The sequence below is a fragment of the Brettanomyces bruxellensis genome, chromosome 6, assembly GCF_011074885.1.
Source record: "Brettanomyces bruxellensis chromosome 6, complete sequence".
Classification (NCBI taxonomy): domain Eukaryota; kingdom Fungi; phylum Ascomycota; class Pichiomycetes; order Pichiales; family Pichiaceae; genus Brettanomyces; species Brettanomyces bruxellensis.
The window spans coordinates 1,265,509-1,287,527 of record NC_054687.1 but is presented as its reverse complement, the minus strand read 5'-3'; the positions used below and the strand labels follow the sequence as shown (position 1 = coordinate 1,287,527).

Sequence of the window (22,019 nt, the reverse complement as noted above, 5' to 3'; positions counted from 1 at the left end):
GAATCACTCATTTGCCCTTTTCTTCACTTTGCAGTCGCAGTACAAATAGATGCCATTTGGCTACTTATTCCAGGGCCTGAGATCAAATATACACCTACCGAACATACGTTCAAGCTTTAAAACAATAACAAAGAAAATTTATCGCAGCAAGATGAGTACTGAAAGCTGCAACTCCAAGGATTCCGGCTCGGTGAACACAGATCTATCGGTCCACAGCAACAAAAGCCTACTAACAAAGCAGGCAAGAAGACCTTCGTCTTCTGTGGAGGAGCCCCCATCAAAAATTTCAAAAGGGCTTTTACCTCTAGTGGACGAACATGGATTCAAGAGAAGGCAGGTTTACGTCGATGCCGAGAACATGTCAGCATACCAGCGGATGGGAGGTGACGAGAACAAGAAGAACTTGAAGGGATATCCAAAGCATCGCACTATGAGGGAAGAGGACGAGGATACCAATTATATCATTGATGGTCCACTCAGAAGACTTGAGCCTTACTACTTCACGTACATGACCCACTGCAAGGAGCGGTGGATCGGCAGAAAGATTCTTGATGTTTTCAGCACGGAGTTCCGGCTATACCCACGCTCGTACTACGTGAATGCGTTGAACGAGGGCAGAGTTTCCATAAATAACGAGGTGGCCAGCATTGACAGTGTTTTGCACAATGGCGACCTCATTTCGCACCGGATGCACCGCCACGAGCCACCAGTGACCTCGCAGCCAATCAAAGTGATCCACGAGGACAAGAATTACGTTGTGATCGACAAGCCGTCGGGAATTCCGGTGCATCCAACTGGCAGATACAGACACAACACGGTCACTTTCGTGTTGCAGAAGGAGCACGGCATCAAGGCACATCCTTGCAACCGGTTAGATCGCTTGACGAGCGGTCTAATGCTTCTGGGAAAGAACGGCAAGGCTGCAGACAGGATGTCGCGAATTCTGAGAGAAAGACGTGTTTCCAAGGAGTATATTGCGAAGGTGATTGGTGAATTCCCTGCTACCGAGGAGGGGATCGTGGTGGACAAGCCGCTTGCAACGATCGACCCAAGGCTGGCCTTCAATGCGGTCGATGAGGAGCACGGGAAACCCGCAAAAACGTACTTTAAGCGGATTTCTTGCGACGGTGAGACAAGCATTGTGTTATGTAAGCCTCTCACGGGCAGAACACACCAGATCAGGGTCCATCTCCAGTACTTGGGCCATCCAATTGCAAACGATCCACTGTACTCGAGTCCGCTAATCTGGGGGGAGAACTTGGGCAAGGATGCGAAGTTCGACTTGAAGGACGTGACAGAGAAGTTGTCGCAGGTGGGGAAGACACGCCCCGCCTCGAGTTGGCTGCACCAAAAAGACGATGGTGAAGTTCTCAGCGACGAGAAATGCACTGTGTGCCAAGGTGAGCTGTACAAGGACCCGGGCCCCAATGATCTCGAGCTTTATCTACATGCTTACCGGTACTCGTCGAGGGATGAAGGCAGTGCACCGGTTGAGGAGCGGTTCAAGGCTGAGCAGCAGCCGAAAAACAGGTCGAAGCAGCAGGACCGGGGCACGGATGTCAAGCCAATTGAGCCCTGGTGCTACCAGACGGAGTTCCCCGAGTGGGCTCTAACTACAGAGAGGAAGTTTATGAGGATGGCATTGGATGAGGCCAAAAAATGCGTGCCAACCTCAACGGCATTCTGTGTTGGTGCAGTGTTGGTGAGCGAGGGGAAAGTGCTCTCTACGGGATATTCGAGGGAGCTAGAGGGAAATACTCATGCCGAGCAGAATGCCCTGCAGAAGTACTTTGAGAAAACTGGCAAAAATGACGTTCCTCCAGGTACAGAGCTTTACACTACAATGGAACCATGCAGCAAGCGGCTAAGTGGAAACTTGCCGTGCCTGAACCGGATATTGGCGCTTAAGAACCACATTACAACTTGTTTTGTTGGTGTCATGGAGCCATCCACGTTTGTTGCGAAAAACGTCTCTTACGATAAATTGACACACGGCGGTATAAGCTATATTAAGGTTCCTGGCTTTGAAAGGGAAGCTCTCGAAGTTGCCAAGAGGGGCCACTCGGTTGCTGCTAATTGAGCTAGTGCCAATTTTTTTTTTGCTTTTTCAGTGCTTTTCTTTGCATTTTGTTTGCATTCTGTTGTACTTTATAAAATTAATTTCCTGTATTTCTGTCCATGTACTGACTGAACAAAAAAATCACGAGCATCACGTGACGAGAAGAAAACTGCCGCGGGAGGAAATATGGATAATGGAAAATGAGTGAAGGACGAGAAGAAGTGGGTGGGCACTTTAAAAAGAAAATCAGTGCTCTAATAAATATTCAACAAATATTCTAGCATCTATCCGAGAAGCTTATATCTTTTCAGCGGATCCACAGCTGTAGATCGTGGCGATCTTCTCTTATTTTATTTTATTTTGTTATTATTATTTTTTTTTCAAGATCCTACTTATTCCATAATTATTTCTTTCTTCATCCAACATCTTCCAGCTACTCCCTTTCTTTCCTTTCTGCTCCCAAACAAAGCACTCTGAACACCAACCATTACCAAGGACACAGTATAGCAGACTCGACGGTCTTAACTATTCGGCATAGATAGCAGTCTTGCATGGTCTCATCAATTTTTTTCGTTATTGCGTTGCTTACAGGCTGGAGTATTGTTTCCATTCAGGGAGGATTAAAGCTTTCAGGAATCATGATCAGCAGACAGGACTACACATACAGGGCACTCGATGCTTGTAGGCAGTGCCACGAGCAGGTTTACCACTTCTTGAACAGCAGTTTTGAGGATGCTTTGAAGCAAATGGAGCTCGGAAGCACTTTGGAAACACCAATGCCCACATATTACACGGCCGGCCTTCATGCGGAGACACAGTCCCAGGTGAGAAACACTTTGCGGATTTATCGGAATGCACTCGACGATTTTGGTCTCAGTTCCATCTCCATAAGCTACAATGGTGGAAAGGACTGCTTAGTCATGCTGGTGATCTATTTAGCTGCCATCTACGACAACTATCTCAAGAGCGGCAAGAACATTTCAAAGATCAACTCCGTTTACATCAACAACGAGGAAACATTCCGCGAGCAGGACGTTTTTTTGAAGGAAAGTGTCGCAGCTTACGGGCTCGACTTTGTTCCATTAAAGAGTGGTATGAAAGAAGGCTTCACGGAGTACTTGGACAAAAATCCGGAGATCAAGGCCATCATCGTCGGAATACGCAGAATAGACCCGTATGGAGCCCATATGAACGTCAGACAGCACACAGACAACGGCTGGCCGGATTTTGTGCGTTTGTCTCCTGTTTTGGAATGGAACACGTCGGAAATATGGTACTTTCTTCGGGCTACCGGGACAAGCTACTGCTCCCTGTACAACAAGGGTTACACTTCGCTAGGAGGTGTGAATACTACAATACCAAATCCTTTGCTAAGACGTGAAGATGGAACTTATCTTCCGGCATACATGCTTCAACATGATAATGGGGAGCGGCTTGGCAGGGTCACGGACAGAAAGAGTGGCCAGCCGGATCGGAGAGAGGGGAAGTTGTAGGTTATAGAGTTAAATTATTAATGAACGTAATGAACTATATGGTGGCAGTAATAGATTGAGATTTTGTGAAAATTTATTGATTTAGAGTTGGATGCTAGATTTAGTTAACGAGAAATTATCCAGGCGCGCTAAAAAAAAAAAAAAGTGGTGAAAAAAAAAGAGTGGGTACCGGGATGGGATTGAAAATGGGTGCTCACTGAAAATGCTTCCTCTGTACTATATACTCATACTTAGGTCTTAATTTAGCACATCAACACAATCAAAGCATAGAAGCCCTACATGCTAAACTGGAGGCTGCAGGCTGTGCAAAAGGGCATACATTAATTTGGGAAATGCAGGGCCAGGCGACGAGATGGTACGCCAAAACAGATAACCCAGATTTCAGGATCTTCCTAACTACAGACAAGCTAAACACAGAGGAAATGATATCATTTGCCAGATCTCCAGAGGCGGGAGACGTGATTTTATTTGCGGGAACAACAAGGAATAACTTCGAGGGGAAGGAGGTTGTCTCGTTGAGCTATGAAGCCCACAAAGGCATGGCCTTGAAGACATTGCTGAAGCTTGCCAATCAGTGCATGGACAAGTTCAACGAAGGAGCAGCACAAAGAAACATCTATAAGATTGCAGTCGGCCACAGACTCGGTCGTGTGCCAACCATGGAGGACAGTGTGCTTATTGCAGTTTCGTCCTCGCATCGTGAAGAAGGTTGGAAAAGTGCATCCTGGCTTTTAAATCGCATTAAAGAGCATGCCGAAATATGGAAGCTGGAGGAGTATGCAGACGGTACTACAAGCTGGAAAGAGAACTGTCACACATGCATCCCGAAGTGAGGTGCGGCTTGGTAACATAAATACTGGCTCAGACTATATTAAGGCGCGGGCTATGTACACAAATAGTTTACCCATCAGTTTATATATATTGTACTCGTTAAGGCAAGAACGAGTTCTTTGTCCTGTAGATTGTTTCAACACGGCGGGTTTCGTAATTCATCCTGTTGATAGCAGTAGCATGCTTCGTGTCCTTATTTCCCATCAACTCCGGCTTTTCTGGAAGGGTCGGCTTGAGGAATTGTCTCTTTAGATGAACTCTCTCTGATAGACTGAAGCAGAAGTCATCAATAAGAGCCAGGGCCTCTTTTGCGACTTTCTTGTTTACTGGACTCGTAACATCTGGTATTAGCTTCTTCAACTGTGCAATATCGTCTTTTTTCTTGAGCTCAATCTGCTCGGGAGTCGAGTTCACCACCAACTTGTATCCTGGATCCAACATCACTTTGGAATCCACAAGCTTGGCCAATTCCTCGTACTGCGTTTTTAATTCGGCATATTTCTCGGGACTCACTTCTTTTCTGGCATCCCGCTGGAGTCTCAGATCATATTCATAGTTGTAAGTTGTGTAAAATCTCGCATCTTCAAGGCTTTTGCCCCCTCTAAGAAACCTATCGATAGAGCACATCCTCTTTGCAGCGAGAGAGAGTTTCGCGGCATCATTCTTAATTTCAGGGATGAATTCAGGGAGTTTCTTCTCGAATTCAGCCACCTTCTTGGCCCTCCTCTCATCTCTTGAGGCCTCTGCCTTCAATATTCCTGGCAATGTGAGCGATTCCTTCCTGCACATCCATTCTTCCTCTTTTTTTGCAGCCTGTTCGTTTTCGATCACACTTCTCCCTAATCTCCGCGGGGTTGGATCGAAGTGTGGGTAAGGCAATGAATCATCCTTCTTCAACGCAACACCAATAAACTTCCTTTTCGGGTGGAATGGATCCAAATAGTATCTAACATATCCCGGCTCTAGAGCAAAGAGTGTATGATCCTTACCTATTCCAACATTCGAACCTGGATACCACCTTGTTCCCCTTTGTCTCATTATGATTTGGCCAATACGAACTTCTTCACCTTCATGCTTCTTTGGTCCCAATCTACGACCAATAGAGTCCTTCATGTACGTTTTCGAACCACCTGCTTTTTTATGTGCTAGCCTTACCTGAAAGAAAGGTTTCTGGGCTTTCACCAGGGACAAAATGGCCTCTTTTGTTTTCGAGACTGCCGAAAACATACTTAACAAGTCCCGGATACAAATTGTTTCCGAGTACGGATAGAAAATAAATATGATACGAGAAATGTGGAAATATGAGAAGAAAGAAAAGGTGGAAAGAAGGTAGTTAGTTAGTGCACTGATTAGAAACATCTCTCGCTTTTAGGAGAGTGCGTTAAATTCTGAATTTGAGGATGGAAAAATGAGAGATGAAAAAAAAAAAAAAAAAAAAATCTCAGATGGAGACAGTCGTGCTCACCCGTACACATCGTACACACAGAGTAAATCTGTAGATAAGTGTGCCAAGTATCCGTTTCTTAGGAATCACTAATAATCGCATATTTTTGTTGGAAAAAAGATCAATACCGTAAGCGAGTGAAAGAAAGAAGTATAAGTGGTATTATAATCTAGGCTGGTTTGAAAAAACGTCTAAAGCGTCAAAAAGTACAAGAAAATAAGAAAAAAAGCATAAATTCAACAAGCAGCAAGATGGACAGTTCGTGGGATGTGGTGATTTCATCATTGCAGGACTCGTGCAATGCAAACGAGGAACTCAGCTTGAATCCCATGAAGGATACAACGTTAAAAGGGAAAGATCAAGCAAAAACAGCACAGGTGGATCAGATACTTAAGCATCAGGAAAATTTGGAAAAGACGAAAAGAATCATAGAGACGGCAGTTTCCAACATAAAAGGGTTGTTGAAAATAGCGCGGTCGGGATCCGAGATCGAGGAAATGGCAAAGCACAGGGAGATTGGGAAGGAGGCGAAATCTGGAGGCAAGAACTCGGAGCCTAAACGCATTCGTCTCTCTTCGAAATATATCGAGGCTGAAAAATCAGGAGTACACAGCAACACACAGGATAAGAACCCAGGAAAGTTATCGGATGAGGCGGAGGAAACAGCAATGAAAATTCACGGACGCAAAGGAAGATCTTACTATCATTCGGCATACAATCCATCAGAGCCTCTGTATGCAGGATGTGAGGTTGCATTTAAGCCCAAGGGACATAACAGTGAGTGGATACTATGTGAGGTAACACGAGTTTTGAGTGATACGAAGTTTGAGGTGAAGGACCCGGAGCCAGATGAGAGTAATCCGTTGGGTCAACGGTTTAAAGCTGGGTGGAAGGATGTCATCAAGATAGCAGAAGCAAATAAAGGGCTTCGGGATTATCCGGTGGGGTCGAAAGTTCTTGCGAGATATCCCGAAACGACGACATTTTATCCGGCTGTGGTGATAGGTGCGAAACGGGATGGCACATGCAGGCTTAAATTTGATGGGGAGGAGGAAGTTGGGAAGGAGACGTTAGTTGAGAGGCGGCTAGTTCTTCCATATCCGGCGAGGGAGTAGTATGAAACAGAGAAGTCACATTAAATATATATTATACATTATTAGAGTAAAGCGGGAACATGCTTAGCCAGATATAACCCGAAGCAAGTGAGAGAGGAGGGGATGATGGAATGAGATGAGAGAGGAGGGAGATGGATGAAATGTAAAGTGAGATGGATGAGAAGAGAAGTGAGATGAATGAAATGTGAAACGAGATGGATGAAATGTGAATGAGAGTGGAGATCAAAAAATGAAAAAGAAGATGAAGTAAGAAAAACAACTCAGAAAGGATTCCAAGGGATCAGAAAAAAGATTTTAAAATAGCTCAGAAAAGGGATTAAAAAAAGAATTTGTAAAAAAAGACTCGAAGAAAGAGATGAAAAATAGAAATATTCAAGACAATAAAAACAGAAGAACCATGTGTGTATATGTGTACGTGTATTCGTAAAGACCAGTGATGACAAAAAAGTAACAAAAGCTAGAACCTCCCAAAATTAGGTCAAAAAAGAAATGCTCATCTTATCCTTCCTAGCGTCGATGTCAGGGCTGCCGGATGTTGTGGCTGGAGTGGGCACAGAATTAGATGGGGCAGAATTAGATGGGGTTGAATTAGATGGGGCAATATTGGACGAGGCAGAATTCGAGGGGGCAAAATTTGAGGGGCCAAAGTTGGACGAGGGGCCCGGCTCGGGCGCGCCCCTGGAGGGCTGGGCAGTGCCGGCACTACTAGGCTGCAGGGTGAAGTTCTTCTTGAAGATATCCCTCCGCAAGCCAGGCAGACCCTGCTGCTGGCTTTGGCCCTGGTGGCCTGCGGGGTCGTCGAGGGTCATGGGGGGAATTTGCGAGGACGAGGACGAGGACGAGAGCCTAGGGGCAAAGGAGGGTGAGACGTATGGGGCGGACGAAGGGGGTATGGCGAAGGCGGAGGCCCGGCGGGACGGGTTAATGCCCGCGTCGCCTCCCGGTAGACCGAAGGCGGAGTACTCGGTGATGGAGGAATTCCGCGACGACAAATTAGACAGTGGCGAAACCATTGGGTTGCCCATATTGCCCAAATTGCCCATAGAGTTGCCCATCGAGTTGCCCATCGAGTTGCCCATATTTCCCACACCCCCAATGTTGCCCATCGGATTAACGGTGGCCACAGAGTGCCTGCGAAGAAGGGAGTCGGCCGGGCCGGCCCCGAGCAAAGTCTGTTTTCTCAAAGAGGAAGCCAGGGGCTCCTGGGGAATTCCCAGATTGGAACGCATGTCGACAGACGCACTGCGGCCGTACCGGAGTGGGGGCAAATGGATGGGTTGCCCCTGGTCGAGGATTGCCGGGTCGGAGCCGACGCCCGCGCTAACGCTGCCACTGCTGCCGCTGCTGTTGCTGTTATTATTGGCGGAGGAGCAAAAAATCGATGTGTTGAACTGAGGCGCGGAGGGCTGCACCACGAAGGGCACACGCGGTGGCTGCCGAGCTAGTGGCCCCGTAGCCTCTTTGCGAGCCTGTGCCTCCCGGGCCCTCCGACGCCGGTTTGCCCCGCCGTTCCACCAGTTCTTGATTGCGTTATCGCTCCTGCCGTTCAAGTGCCGGGCAATTTCCGCCCACCGCTTCCCGTACTTCGCCACCAAGCCCTCGATCACCCGGCCTTCCTCGGGCGTGATGGGCGACTTATTGAGTGAGGGCTTCAAGTTCTGGTGGTACCGCTCCCTGGCTTGCTTCGCGGTCCGGGTCCCGAGCATCTGCGAGATTTTCACCCAGTTCAAATTTTTCTCCCCGCCAAAAACATCCACTAAGGAGAGGAGTTTTTTGTCCTCCTCAGGCGACCAGGGGCCTCTTCTTTTGCACATGAGGGGTTTGGCTATTGATGGCTTGTTGTCGGTCTCCTGATTGTTGTCAATGATATCTCCATTTTTTCCACCACCATCTCCATTATTTCCATCACTAATTCCCTTATTTCCACCACTATCCCCATTATTCCCACCACTAATTCCATTAATTCTATTTGCAAGATTATTCCCAATCCCACTTCCCCCCTCTAGCAACTCCCCGTACCGGGAGCCCCGCCGGGACTGGGACCGCGACCGCGACCTAGACCGAGCGCCCGACCCGGTGCTGATCACCGACCGCTTCCTGCGCCGGACTTTCCTTACCCCTCTTTCCACATCATCCCCCGGCGACAACGGCGCGAACGGCGAGTACCGGGCAGGCTGCTGCACGGGGTCCGCCGTGTACACGCTGGAGAGAGGCGGGAGCTGCGATGTCATACCGGGCAGCTGCTGCCGGGTATCGATTCTGGAAGTACTGCTTATGCCAGAGTTCATGCCAGAGTTCATGTCAGAGTTCATGTCAGAGTTCATGCCAGAGTTAACGCCAGAAATAATGCCAGAATTCACACCAGAATTCATGCCATCACTTATCCCTGTACTCCTCCCCCTAATTATCCCACTACTCACCCCACTATTGTTCATCCCATTTCCTATCGCATACTGCTGCTGACCATACCTCTGGTCCTGCGAAATAGACGGAAGCTTCTGTATTGGTTGCTGAGATCCAAACATCCTCACTTATAGGATACTGCAAATATCAACACCTGCTCGATGCGAGTTGACACAAATATGAAAAAATTAATCTCACTGTGTTAAACAAATTGTCCACACTGTGTTCTGTGATCAAATATGCTACTGATGTGATGTGTGACAACAGAACGTCGAACTACTGTTGCCTGATTGCTGCTTCGAACTCGATGCTTGCTTTTCGATGTACAGGTGTGTGCGATGTCAACTTGATGAAGAAAGAACGAAAAGAAGCAAGACGGGAACCAACTGTTCCAGGTATCGAAATATAATGAGAGAATAAAGAAATAAATAGAGAGTAAAAAAAATAAAAAATTAAAAAATAAAAAATTAAAATGGAGAATAAAAAAATTAAAAAATAAGAAAATAAGAAAGTAAAAAAATGAAATAAAGGATAAAAATAAATAAAAAAGCAAAACGAGGGAGGAGTCGGCAATACATGAAAAATAATCATCATCTATTCTTTCATCATTGAAATGGACGCCAGCCTAAAGCCGGGTGGGATATAAAGAATAGGAAACAAAAAAGTCGTTTTAGGCAACTTACTTAGAGCACGCATATTCGCGATAAAACCCACCGAAAATCAAATCCAAAATGTTACTGCGTTCTCTTTTTCTTCATCTTTAGGGAAAAAATAGGGCCCAACGTTACATACAAGCAGGAGGGGAAAAATTTTTTTGTTTTCAATTTTTCCCCCAATTAATTTGAAACACGAAATATATCCGTCCAAAGTAACAGCCGGTCTCGAATCGAGACCAATTTTTCAACCGTGTGTAGTGAGAAAGCGAGGACCCTGAACATGCATAATTAAATTAATAAAATTTAGAATGGTCAGCACGAATGTGGTGGATTTCAATATTCAAAAATCCGTACGAAAGACGTGTGCTCTACAAGGATGGCGAAATTCACCAAGCCTAAGAAGTACCGGCATAGCAATAGTGCGGCAATATGGACTGTGAGGCTATAGCAAAAGCCACAAACAATGGGGGAAGAACGTGAGAAAGCAGGGAAAGAAAGCATCGAAGAGTTAGAAAATGCCATAATGAGGAATTTTCGAATTCCCTTCAGAATCACGAGAGAAGCGTTTACAGGAAAAAAAGAGGACCGAGCCGGTGTTGAACGGCTGAAACCTCAGGACGAAATGTGTGCTAATATTAAAATGTACAGCTGATGCTGTCAGTATCACTTTTTTACAGATTTGTAACTATGAAGGAAAGCCTCGTTTTAAGTGATGAATTACGAGTGGGCTGAAACCTAATACTGAATATGGAAACAACAACAAAAAATAATTGTCCCTTCACTTCACTTTCGTATGCATATGATTGTACTTTAGCCAATCGTTTAAGTCGACGTTCAACCTTACAGTTATTTTAGGGCTGATGGATCGCAGTAAAGGGGAAGAGGGGATTTTCCGACTAACCGTTTTTTTTATGTTACAATTTTTTTTTTTTCCATAGGGACAACACACCCATCGAAAAAAAAGAAGAGGAGTAAATAAAGCAAAGTTGCAAAACCAGTTGCTGCAGGGAAAAAAGCATAACACAGCCTCGGCAATTGTATCATCGAAATAGCAACACTAACTGTTGTATTACCAGGCAGCCTGGTGTGCAATAACCTTTTTTTATCACACTGTTTGGTGCCCTTATCATTGCTTCATCTGTTGCTAATTTTTCACACACTGTCTTTTTTTCCCACAGTGAACCGGTATCCTACCGGTTACCGCTTTAAACCGTTTGCCGCTACAGCTAAAAATTTTCAACGGGCATCTATTCAGTTAATTGACCTGGCTGTACATCTAAACAAATCAGACAATGCGAGATTAAAACACCGCAAAGCAAAAAAAACAGCCGTGTAAATTGGCCAAAAAGCTATTGTTGTGTTGAAAATATTATACAATGGAATTTCTCAATACGCTATTATGACAGCCTTTTTTCTGCTTACGTTTCCCTTTTCCCGAATTCAAACCCATCCTTCGTTCCCAAAATGTCAAATATTGCTTGAACCCTCAACTGGATCCCACGTTTTCTAATATTTGCATCAGAAAAAGCGTGCTAAAAACAAATTATCTGCCAGTTTACATTGCATATATTCACTATTCCCGTCTAAGTGGGATGCCAGGCACCCAACATTTGTGGCATGGGGTGGTGGTGAAGAATTTCGCGATAAGTTTCCAAAAAATTGTCGGATATATAATATATGCCTACTTTTTTTTGGCTTCACGTGATTACATTCAATGTGCTACAGATACGAGAGTACTGATAAGGAAAGCTAAACATGCGATTGTGATGCAAACGGGCCCTAAATGCTAAATTTAAATATGCAAAAACCAAAAATTTAATTCACACAACTTGCCGCTTCTCGTCCTTGGCTTCCTTATGCGCCTCTTTCCAGCAGAAAAACCCACCAATCAATCCTTGCAAAAGCGTCATGAAGAAAGTAGCCCACTCAATTCCTGACAGTCGGCCGTTTATAGATCCTTTTAACAATCCCAATGACATGTAATGAACCATGCTTTGAATTGTGTTTCTTTGAGCCTCTATCCACGAAAGAGTGGCAATGGATAGAATCCACGAACTGAACCCAATTGCAGCAGCTATAATGTATGTGAGCACGCTAAATTTGGTGAAACGAAGCCCAACGGAGGCAGCATTTACCGCCATACCGATAATTTCCACAATGAGAAAAATCACTAAAGGAACAAATCCACCTGCCGTAACATTCGAGACCAAGGATTTGTTTTTTTGCAGAGATGAGCTGAAATCAACAAGATTCATCTCCTCAGTTGTGCTGTTGGTGGCTTCATTATAGAGAGAGAACTCAGGCAACTCACTCGAGTATTTGCTGAGAATGCTGTCCGTATAGCCACACTTCATCTCAGAATTTGAAGATGATGCATTAAAAGTGATGCAGCTGCCCATGTAGCTTGTGCGGACTGTTGTATCCATTTGTGTAGAGTTCATGGTATCTGTCTGCATGTTCTTAAGTATGGGAGAGCTCTGGTTGAAGGATAGCTCGAAAAGATACACATTGGAGTAAGCATGCTTTGACTTTGTGCATCCTAGCAAAACAAATAGGGCCAGCATAAAGCTAATGAAGCTTATTATTAGGCCTAGGAACCGTGGACTTTTTTTAATTAAAAAAGGTAATGTTGAAAATAGGACTGATATCATGATGGATATTTTAGTGGTTACACCAAAAAAAATTCAATTATGACTTAGAACTATTTAGCATTTCCAATTCAATGCCCCCAAAATAATATTGTCTAGAAGCTTATATATATATATATAAGGTGTATTTGTGACTTTCAAAAGCACCCTAATACATCCAAACTTGACCCCAGAAACAAATATGACGAGTCCTCCAACTTGAAACCGTTCTGTCGCGGATCTTTAGCAAAGCACAAAATATTCAAGAGACCTACAATTGTTAAACCAATTGTAATGGATATAACAAGCTATTCTATTCGGTGAATTACATGATGAATACAAAACCTGCAATTTAAAGTATTAGTTTTTGATGTTTTACTTAAAGGAATCTAGCATATATGTTTCATTTTAGTTTCATTTTTTTTTACGCACAAAATCATGACACTGAGATGATACGCATTAAATATTTTTAGAACTTCTGATTCATATAAATTTCTGGTTAAATCCATTTACAATTAATAACATATTATTGTCTATTAGAATTAAAAGTGAAAGAAGTTCTATAATATTATATAGTCTTCTTTTCAATTACTCAAAGCAAGAGGAAAAAGGGGTTGATTACAATGATTACACATACACACACAAAAAAAAGCAGAACGCTAGGCAGATAAGTGTGAGCTTAACCGAAATAAGCATAAAAATGAATTTCTTGAATACCATCTTCTCAACAATAAAATCCTGGAGAAGTCACAGAAGTAAGTATCTGGAAATGTCACGTGATACCAAAGAAAACGTAGTTTATTAGACCCTAATTACATGCCAGGTTATTGATTCAATACATTAGGAAAAGAAATGTAAGTCTTTCTAGAATAAACCCCAACAATAGTCCAAAATAGACTACAAATAGAAAAATCAGTTATACAATATTATTAATATTAAAAACTAATGCATGTAACGCTCTCTATTCTTCGGTTGCATCGGAAGTAACAGCCTTGATCTGCTTTGCTTCTTCTTGGATACCAAAAGTTCCGGTCCAACCATGAGCACGAACATATCTCAAATATCTAATATCTTCTGCCATTAAATCAGGGTCTTTGAGATGAGGAACAAAGAAGTAACATAAGGTAACACCGACAGCACCACAAATAGCTGAAATGATGAAAGTCCAGTTCTTACCGAGGTTGTTTTCAATTGGAGTGAATGCCTCAGTACCGATGGCAGCACCAGCTTTACCAACTGCGGCACAGAAACCATAGAAAGTTCCTCTAATTGGAGAAGCATAACTCTCAGAAGAGGCCAAACCCAAAACATCACCCGGACCGCCGTTACCAAGGGCTGTGAAAAGAGCGTAGAAAACAATAAACAAAGGAACAATCTTCTTAATTTTATTGTATGCACATCCAATGATGAGACCCATGATGACATATCCACTGAAACCAATACACATAGTGTACTTCCTTCCAATTCTATCGACCAAGTAAGCACCAATAAGAACACCTGGAATAGAGAAAACGGCCAATAAAAGATTCCATTCGGCAACTTTTGTCAAGTTTGTAGTGTCATCCATCACAGACGAAATAATTGTTGAAGAGAAAACACTGTTAGGAAAAGTAATGAAATCATACAAGAACCAGCAGGCACCTGTACCGATCAACCTTCTCCAGTAAAATTTAATTGAGAGTAAGTATGGAACATTTCTCCTGATGGCTGATTTCTTGTACAACAAAGGAGTAGCCATCTTCCATCTGAAGTAGAAAACCGCTATAGGCCAAACACAACCAAGACCAAGCAAAATACGGGCACAAGTATTCAAATGTGTTCCAGAACCGGTTGCAGTGTAGACAATCAAGAAAACAATCAAAGCGAAAGGAGTACCAAGACTTAATGGAAAGTTGGTGACTAAAACAAGAACACCACCTCTTCTCTTCACAGCTTCATTTGAAGCTTCAGCAGCAGAAGTGCATGAAGCTGGATATTCACCACCAACACCAAAACCAGTAACACCTCTGGCTACGGTAAGCATCCAAAACATTCCTGCAATAGTGGCACCATTCATGGCAGCTCCAAGAATAGAACCAATAACAATAACAGATGTAGTCATCAAAATGGCCCATCTACGTCCATAGTAATCGCAAGTCAATCCAACTGTGATCTGACCGATAATCTCACCGATTGTCAAGGCATTAGAAACTCTAGTTTTCACTGAAGATGTGTAATCTTTTGGGTATGCCACAGAGAAGACAGAGTTGAGCATGTTCATACAACTGTTTTGGTAGCCATCAGATAACAAGGCACAACCAGAACAAATAATAGTAAAGACATCGGACCATGATCTCTTGATTAAAAATCTTCCAGCACGACCCTCCTCATCGTAGGAGATTGGATCATCACTGTCGGTTGTATCAAACTCATTGTTGATTTCACGAACCTCCTCTTCCTTAGCAAGAGTGAGACTTTGTTCTGATGTCATATTTGTATTATGTATAGGTTCCTGGTTTGTAGAATATTTCAATATTCCAGGGAGAGATGTTTATCGTCCACAGAAATAGCAGATAACTTCACCTTTTATACACCCCTTGACATAATTTTGTCAATAGAGCACGTTTCATACAGAGAGAACTAGTAATTTATTAGAAATATCACGCAGGAAGACTATATCTTTTAAAAGTAAGGGTAAAATTAGAAAATGATACCATAAAAAAGTGAAAATATAGAAAATAGCTTGGTGAAAAAATAGTGATAACCAGTCCTTTCTGTCGCGCATATCATTTCACCAGTTTAGGCTATTGTTCAGAATATGGCACGTGGGGATACAATTTCTAAGACCTGCACATACATGGGCTTGGCTTGACTACTAAGCCTATATTAGGCAGCAAAAGCGGCAATTCAAATACAATGGAAAGTATGAACCGATGGGAAATACAATCAAATGGTTGAACTTCAAATTATTCAGGAATAAAAAAAATTAAAAGCACACCCCCCCCCTCTCTAGGCAACAAAGGCCGGATAAAAACGTTGAAGCACAATTGTTATCGTCAATTTCATCGCATGAAATTATAAATACATATCTATAAATCATGGGCTTGCTGATATTGAAAAATTTGCCCAATTGTTAAATATATTGCTATACTCCTAATATCGGTATTGTGAATCAGATAAATCAATAAACCATTGTCCCTGAAAAAAAGACAAACCAGAGGGAAAATAGACCACACTAATTACGGCTTTTCCTACGGAATGCAATTTGCAGCTTTTCATTGGGTCCTTCTTATCTTTAAGATCTTAACGGCCTTCACTCATTGAAACAGGGGAAAAAAAGGACCTACAAGTCATTTCTTGATGAAATTTCAGGGACACGTATTTCCCAATATAGGATATGAACAATATATTCCAAATATAATGGTCAAATTCATTAGAGTGAAAATCATTTCATGGGTGAGCCCACTAGATATATTTAGTACCCCTTTCTATTTTATTTTTTATCGGACCTCTGTGGCTTGGTTTATCGACCATATTTCTCTTGGCGCTCGTTCCCCTAGTTATTAAATCCGTTTTGCATTGCCCCGGGAACAGAAAAATAAGCGAGAGGATAATATTGTCAATCGACGCGTCTGTAACGCTTTTTTTCCCCTGCTTCCCTCTATGAAAATTTGTATTTATGTTGGACATTATTCGTGTAAGGATGTAAAAGTATATATTGACGATTAATCTCTAAAATACTGAACGGAGAACAGCACAATCCAACTTAGAGAAGCATTCAGATTGAGAAGTCTAAGATAAATAACAGGCATTTTTTTTCAAGAATACGGTCATTGGTTTGTGCGGATGATAACAAATTTTGGTTTCCAGGTTTGGAGGTGTCAGATAAAAACACCTATACTTCATTCGAGAGTAAAACTGACTCGCTTTTTGAGCTCCGTTCCAAATCGAATATTAGATTACGATGTATTCAAACCAAAGACATTGAAAGGTAAACATACCGGTTTAAATAATCCTCCACCACCAGAAATATGTGCCAATATCCCACCGATAATATTTCTGCATGGCCTTCTTGGACATAGGAAGAATAATCGAACTGCAGCAAGAATGTTGGCAAATCAATTAGGAACAACCCTAATAGTGCCAGATCTCCGCAATCATGGCACCTCATTTCATGCCCGACCTCACAACTACCGAGCAATGTCAGACGATATAAGCTATTTGATGGGTCATTTGAGAGATGAAGTTGATTTTGAGACAAATGGTGTAATCATGATGGGCCATTCAATGGGCGGGAAAGCAGCCATGGTTCATGCATTACGATTTCCTGACATTGTCAAGGGTGTGGTGAGCATAGATAATGTTCCGTATATGAATCCGGAGACATCATTCAAGGAATTCGAGAAGTTTCACCTTTATCTGAAGCACATGAAACAGGTTGTTGATTCTGGAACATGCAGAAATGTGGCTGCCGTGGCTGGTTACCTCCTCAAAAATATCGAGCGAGAGAAGAAGATTGTGATGTTTCTGGTCAACAATTTGCACAAGGACCCAGTGACTAAAAAGGTCCAATCACTTGTGCCATTGGATATACTGGATGAATATATAGAGGATATCATGGAATTTAAGATGTCCAAACTTGGTGATTTGGACGACTATCCGGTATACCAAGACCCCTTACTTATTATTAGGGCAAATTACAGCAATTTCGTGGGTAATAATATACACGAGCACCTGATTCAAAGTCATTTCGAAAACTATCAAATCCAATCCATGGACTCGAGCCATTGGATAGTCACAGAGCACCGTGTTCCATTTGTAAAAATGGTTTCAAAATGGGTATTGGATAACTTCATATAGATTAAATGTAACATAAACAAATTGTATTTTAAGGATTCCTGAGATTGAAAGGGGAGAAAAACGTAAAAAAAAGAAATCCAGTGAAAAATATTAAGATGCCATTTTTTATCAATTCTTTCCACCTATTAAAAAATTAGCACACGTTCGATCACTGCATGCATTTTCAACACGTCTAACCAAATTATACAATAAAATGGTCTCAAAGCTTAGGTTTAAAGGTTCAAAAAAGCGTCGGCATCATTCAACAAATCATCATGGTGAAAAGAAACAAAGGGTCGGCGGGAATAAAGCAGAGATAAAATTTCTCATAAATAACAAACTTCAATCAGCAGATCAGATCGATCCCAAAATCTTTACAAAATGCAATTGGACAAGTGCAACAACCATTACGGATCTTAAGGAAGGGATGCCTATTGTGATAGGAGTTACTAGAAAGGGAATAGAGGATAACAACAAAATTGGTGTTATCTCTGTTGCCCATGATAAACTAAATATTACAATAGCTAAAGAAAGTGACCTCAAAATAACTGCCAAAGGAGATTCAATTAACTTTCTTCCAAAAATGAATTTGGAATCACCAATATACAGAGTAGAGCCCGAGAACATTGCTCAGATTTTCACGGTTGTTAGGGTGGATAGCATACTATCAACGAAACATAAAGTAGATATACCGGATGCTGAAAAGACATACGTTTATATTGCATTGAAAAATCCCAAAACCAAAAAGTTCTTGTCACACAATTCGGAAAAGCATACACTATGTATGTCATCTACCTTGACGGCGCAGGAGATATTCAAGTTCATATTAAAGCCAACAGATACATCAAATTTCCAGATATCAATGGAAACAGACGGGAGCGAAGACGGGAAATCTAATGAATCATATAAACTGATCGTTACAGACAAATTAAAGCCACGCTTGATATGTGATCCTGATGACTTGCTCGATGATTTGAACCAGTTTAATATCAGAGTACAAATAGCAAATTGCAGTTATGCCGAATCGCTGATTGACGAAATAAACAAACTGCAGACAACTCAACCAGACCAAGAAGGTGCTGTTGATGAAAGCATACGGTTGGCACTGAAAGAACTTCAAAAGTCTGGAATAAAAATCACAGACAAAATTTATTACCAATTGAAGGAAGCAGACAAAGAGGGCAAACTGCACGAGTTCTTGCTTGATTTGAAGGAGAAGTACCTAACTGATAGAAGGGCATAGAACGGTTTACTTCTAGTTTTAGTTCTCCAGTTTCACTTTTCTGGTTTTACCTTTCTTTGACGCTTTTTAGATGGGGATAACCAGCTATCGAGTGTACGCTTTTTGCTCTTCAAAGGTGATACTGCCTCAGTCTTTATCTTTGTTTTTACTGGACTTTCTAACTTGACTTGCGATGGTAAGTTATCCGAAACATGACCATCTTCAAGACTCGACTTTGGCTCTGTCTTAATTCTAGCTTCACGCTTGACATTACGCCCCAAAAGTCCCATGATACCATTTGAATCATCCAACGGCTTCACAAAGGAAGGATCCTCATTTTTCATATTTCCCACTTTTCTATCCACAGCATACCACTCCAACTTTCTCGATTTACCATCGTATATTTTGAGCAAATCCTTGACATCGTTCCAGTGCTTTTTACCTCCACCAGGATTGAGCCAGTTGCTAAAATCGTCTGTATCAGGATCTAAAACAACTGGCATACGGTCATGAAGCCACTCCAAACACTTTGGTGCATTCCATGTAACGATGGTGTATGAAAATACATCTTCACCGTCAATCACAGACCTCGAGTAAAGCCCTGCTAGGAACATTAATTTCCCATCCTTACGCTTTATGTAATATGGCTGTTTCTGCTTCTTCCCAGTTGTCTGATCAGCCTTTTTCCATTCGTAATACCCCATAATAGGAATCACACATCTCTGATTAACAGACGAGACCCACAATCTGTTCTTGCCAATTTTTTCGTATCTGGCATTAAATGTAGGTATTCCACTTTTGATCTGTGCTTTATCCTTGATCCATTTGGGTATCATACCCCACATCATATATCTTATTAAATGCCTTACCGTATCATCGTATCTCTCTTCAGTCTTATGCGAGAGTCGCATATAGTATACTGGTGCGTACTCTGTTGGTCCAATATTATATCTGTGATTGGTTGCCCTGTTCATGTCTATTTGTTCATCAACTTCAAGATGCTGCTTTCCGAATTCGGAAGGCAAATCTTTTGGCTCAACCGGTAATGCATATCTTCCGCACATTGTTCATACCCAAACAAGCTTCAGTCATATAAGTTAATAACTGAATTGATACCGTTAATGATGTATTTCGGAGTTAAAATGAAGTGGACATCTGTAAATTTATATTAGTGTTCCGTAAGCTGCGATTAAAGATTATAGAGGGCTCCAATTTTCAATCGCATCCGTGCATATGCTACACAATAGGAATTTAATTATCAAATCATCTGCCCGGGAGTCATCGCCTGGGCGAACTAAAGAAGAAGCAAGAAGAAAAAAAAAAAAAAAAAAAATTTAATTAAGCGATTGTATGAACATATCTAATATTACATATATTTATATATTATAAACTATAATTAGATATATGCTTGCCATAGCCCCACTTTTTCGCTTCCCTGATCAATACAACTTACATCACTAAATTGATCTTACTCATCAACATTATACTAGGATCCCATCATTTCAAGGTGGGCCAATTGTCAATTATAATGTTTCGACTCAGAACAGTGGGCGGATCAATCTCCCTTTTCCGCTTTTCCTTAAAAAGAACTCTAGGCAAGAGATTTCTTTCAAGTCCAAGAGATATCCGAAAACAGCCACAATTAAACCAATTCCAGGACCCCAACAGACCACCAGAGAGGTTTCAGGAGGAGAACAAGATCCCACAACCAAATGCAAACTTCAATAATGCCGGAAATGCCAACCAGACATATTCTCCTGGCCAAGGCGGTGCAAATGGGAGATACATTCCACCAAATGGTCAACAGAGGCAATTTAGGGCTGGTCGGATGATGTTTGGAGTCACGTCTATTGTGCTTATCATGGTGGGAACAATTGGAATTTACAGATCGTATCATGCGGAGTCCCTTAGCAATGAAAGCATAGATTTGCTAAACGAAGCACTACAGAAAGAGAGTAGAGGTGATATAGACGAGGCAATCAGGAAATACTTAGATTTGTTGAAGCAGTTGGATGAGGAAAAGACTCCACACACGAATTCTAGTTATTTGGGGGCAGCAACGCGTATTGCGGAATTGTATGAGATAAAAAAAATGCCAGATAAGGCATTACGAATATACGAATCACTTAGCAACTATTTAACAAAACAGGTTAGTGAATGGGAACCAAGCACACTAGTATCGAACGATACGCAACTTGATACGCTAATCATGGGATCACTAACTGTTGCCACCAGGTATGCCGCCTTGTTACCGGAAGATCAGGCAGAAAAAGGGAAAAAGCTACTTTTGATGAACATAATCCAGGCTCAAAGACGAATAATAGAGGAATATCCTCCATTCATTACAGTTTTGAATGCCAACACAAATCAAAACATCTTGGCGTTGATAGCCAAGGATATGGCAAGCAAAATGCAGGGCAAGAGTGAAGAGGAGAAAAAAAAGCATCTTAAAGAAGCTTTGAAGAAGCCATTGGAGCTTCCTATATATACAACTGATCCTACAGAGGAGAATAAGATATTAGGGCTTTTTGCAAAGGGATGGCCACTGTTTACTCGTGCGCTTATTACTGCAAGAGATTTGTATGCTAATATATGTTTAGAAGAGGGAGATTATTCGGAGGCTGCATCATGCTTAACGACTAATGCCGTCATTATCCAGAGATGCTTCGATCATCCGGCAAGACTTGGCGTTTGCCTCACAAAGCTCGCAATAGTGCTGCAGATGATGGCGGAGACTTTGAGCGAAAAACTCGATAGAGAGCAAGAGAAAGCTGGACATAAAGGGGAAGAACGGCCAATTTCACACATGGAAGATCATGAACTTAGCTTGGAGGATTTGCGCTCTTCAAATTTGGCCATGAACCCTCTTCAGATGCAAAATCCACAGATCAAGGAGTTTGTTATTGAGAAAACATACAAGGAATCGGAACGGATCTTTCAAAGAACTCTACTTTTGATTGACAAGCTTAGAGAACAACATGTCAGAAATGACGTTCCTAAACAGTTTGACTCAGCCCTAAGTAGATCAGAGATGGTTTCATCGTGTGGTTTGGCCTTGATACACTATCAGGATGGTGATTTGAAAAAGGCCTTGAAGTATCTGCAAAGAGCTAAAGTGCTAGCTGTAAGAATAAACTCCACAGACTACACACGCGATATTACAGAATGGATAGATCAGATTGAAAAGGGCAATCAGGTGGAGAAGACAACTAGCAGCTAAGAAGTTGCTATCTAGCTTGCGTATATATTATATATGTATATAGAAGTGTGTAGGTGAATATATGCGGAAAGACTGCATTGTTATTTGTCGCCTATCCGGCTTGTCTTAACTTAAATCTTTCAATATTTTAG

At 42.1% G+C, this 22,019-nt stretch overlaps 12 protein-coding genes across 12 annotated transcripts; 7 read left to right on the top strand and 5 right to left on the bottom strand.

Moving 5' to 3' along the window:
• Window positions 1-151: 151 nt before the first annotated feature.
• BRETT_003999 (uncharacterized protein) lies at window positions 152-2,080 on the top strand (the record flags this gene model as incomplete). Its single annotated transcript, XM_041282499.1, has 1 exon — window positions 152-2,080. The coding sequence occupies one exon, from the start codon at window positions 152-154 to the stop codon at window positions 2,078-2,080; it is 1,929 nt and encodes a 642-aa protein (XP_041136338.1).
• Window positions 2,081-2,610: 530 nt separating this feature from the next.
• On the top strand, window positions 2,611-3,552 carry BRETT_003998 (uncharacterized protein; the record flags this gene model as incomplete). The annotated part of the gene is made up of 1 exon (XM_041282498.1): window positions 2,611-3,552. One exon carries the CDS (start codon window positions 2,611-2,613, stop codon window positions 3,550-3,552), a length of 942 nt encoding a protein of 313 aa, XP_041136337.1.
• Window positions 3,553-3,884: 332 nt separating this feature from the next.
• On the top strand, window positions 3,885-4,385 carry BRETT_003997 (uncharacterized protein; the record flags this gene model as incomplete). The annotated part of the gene is made up of 1 exon (XM_041282497.1): window positions 3,885-4,385. One exon carries the CDS (start codon window positions 3,885-3,887, stop codon window positions 4,383-4,385), a length of 501 nt encoding a protein of 166 aa, XP_041136336.1.
• Window positions 4,386-4,482: 97 nt separating this feature from the next.
• BRETT_003996 (uncharacterized protein) lies at window positions 4,483-5,610 on the bottom strand (the record flags this gene model as incomplete). Its single annotated transcript, XM_041282496.1, has 1 exon — window positions 4,483-5,610. The coding sequence occupies one exon, from the start codon at window positions 5,608-5,610 to the stop codon at window positions 4,483-4,485; it is 1,128 nt and encodes a 375-aa protein (XP_041136335.1).
• Window positions 5,611-6,078: 468 nt separating this feature from the next.
• On the top strand, window positions 6,079-6,942 carry BRETT_003995 (uncharacterized protein; the record flags this gene model as incomplete). Its single annotated transcript, XM_041282495.1, has 1 exon — window positions 6,079-6,942. One exon carries the CDS (start codon window positions 6,079-6,081, stop codon window positions 6,940-6,942), a length of 864 nt encoding a protein of 287 aa, XP_041136334.1.
• A 473-nt stretch (window positions 6,943-7,415) lies between these two features.
• Window positions 7,416-9,467, bottom strand: BRETT_003994 (uncharacterized protein; the record flags this gene model as incomplete). Its single annotated transcript, XM_041282494.1, has 1 exon — window positions 7,416-9,467. One exon carries the CDS (start codon window positions 9,465-9,467, stop codon window positions 7,416-7,418), a length of 2,052 nt encoding a protein of 683 aa, XP_041136333.1.
• A 2,354-nt stretch (window positions 9,468-11,821) lies between these two features.
• Window positions 11,822-12,565, bottom strand: BRETT_003993 (uncharacterized protein; the record flags this gene model as incomplete). The annotated part of the gene is made up of 1 exon (XM_041282493.1): window positions 11,822-12,565. The coding sequence occupies one exon, from the start codon at window positions 12,563-12,565 to the stop codon at window positions 11,822-11,824; it is 744 nt and encodes a 247-aa protein (XP_041136332.1).
• Window positions 12,566-13,589: 1,024 nt separating this feature from the next.
• BRETT_003992 (uncharacterized protein) lies at window positions 13,590-15,098 on the bottom strand (the record flags this gene model as incomplete). Its single annotated transcript, XM_041282492.1, has 1 exon — window positions 13,590-15,098. One exon carries the CDS (start codon window positions 15,096-15,098, stop codon window positions 13,590-13,592), a length of 1,509 nt encoding a protein of 502 aa, XP_041136331.1.
• A 1,709-nt stretch (window positions 15,099-16,807) lies between these two features.
• On the top strand, window positions 16,808-17,467 carry BRETT_003991 (uncharacterized protein; the record flags this gene model as incomplete). Its single annotated transcript, XM_041282491.1, has 1 exon — window positions 16,808-17,467. The coding sequence occupies one exon, from the start codon at window positions 16,808-16,810 to the stop codon at window positions 17,465-17,467; it is 660 nt and encodes a 219-aa protein (XP_041136330.1).
• Window positions 17,468-17,660: 193 nt separating this feature from the next.
• BRETT_003990 (uncharacterized protein) lies at window positions 17,661-18,689 on the top strand (the record flags this gene model as incomplete). The annotated part of the gene is made up of 1 exon (XM_041282490.1): window positions 17,661-18,689. One exon carries the CDS (start codon window positions 17,661-17,663, stop codon window positions 18,687-18,689), a length of 1,029 nt encoding a protein of 342 aa, XP_041136329.1.
• A 32-nt stretch (window positions 18,690-18,721) lies between these two features.
• BRETT_003989 (uncharacterized protein) lies at window positions 18,722-19,732 on the bottom strand (the record flags this gene model as incomplete). Its single annotated transcript, XM_041282489.1, has 1 exon — window positions 18,722-19,732. One exon carries the CDS (start codon window positions 19,730-19,732, stop codon window positions 18,722-18,724), a length of 1,011 nt encoding a protein of 336 aa, XP_041136328.1.
• A 464-nt stretch (window positions 19,733-20,196) lies between these two features.
• On the top strand, window positions 20,197-21,888 carry BRETT_003988 (uncharacterized protein; the record flags this gene model as incomplete). Its single annotated transcript, XM_041282488.1, has 1 exon — window positions 20,197-21,888. The coding sequence occupies one exon, from the start codon at window positions 20,197-20,199 to the stop codon at window positions 21,886-21,888; it is 1,692 nt and encodes a 563-aa protein (XP_041136327.1).
• Window positions 21,889-22,019: the final 131 nt, after the last annotated feature.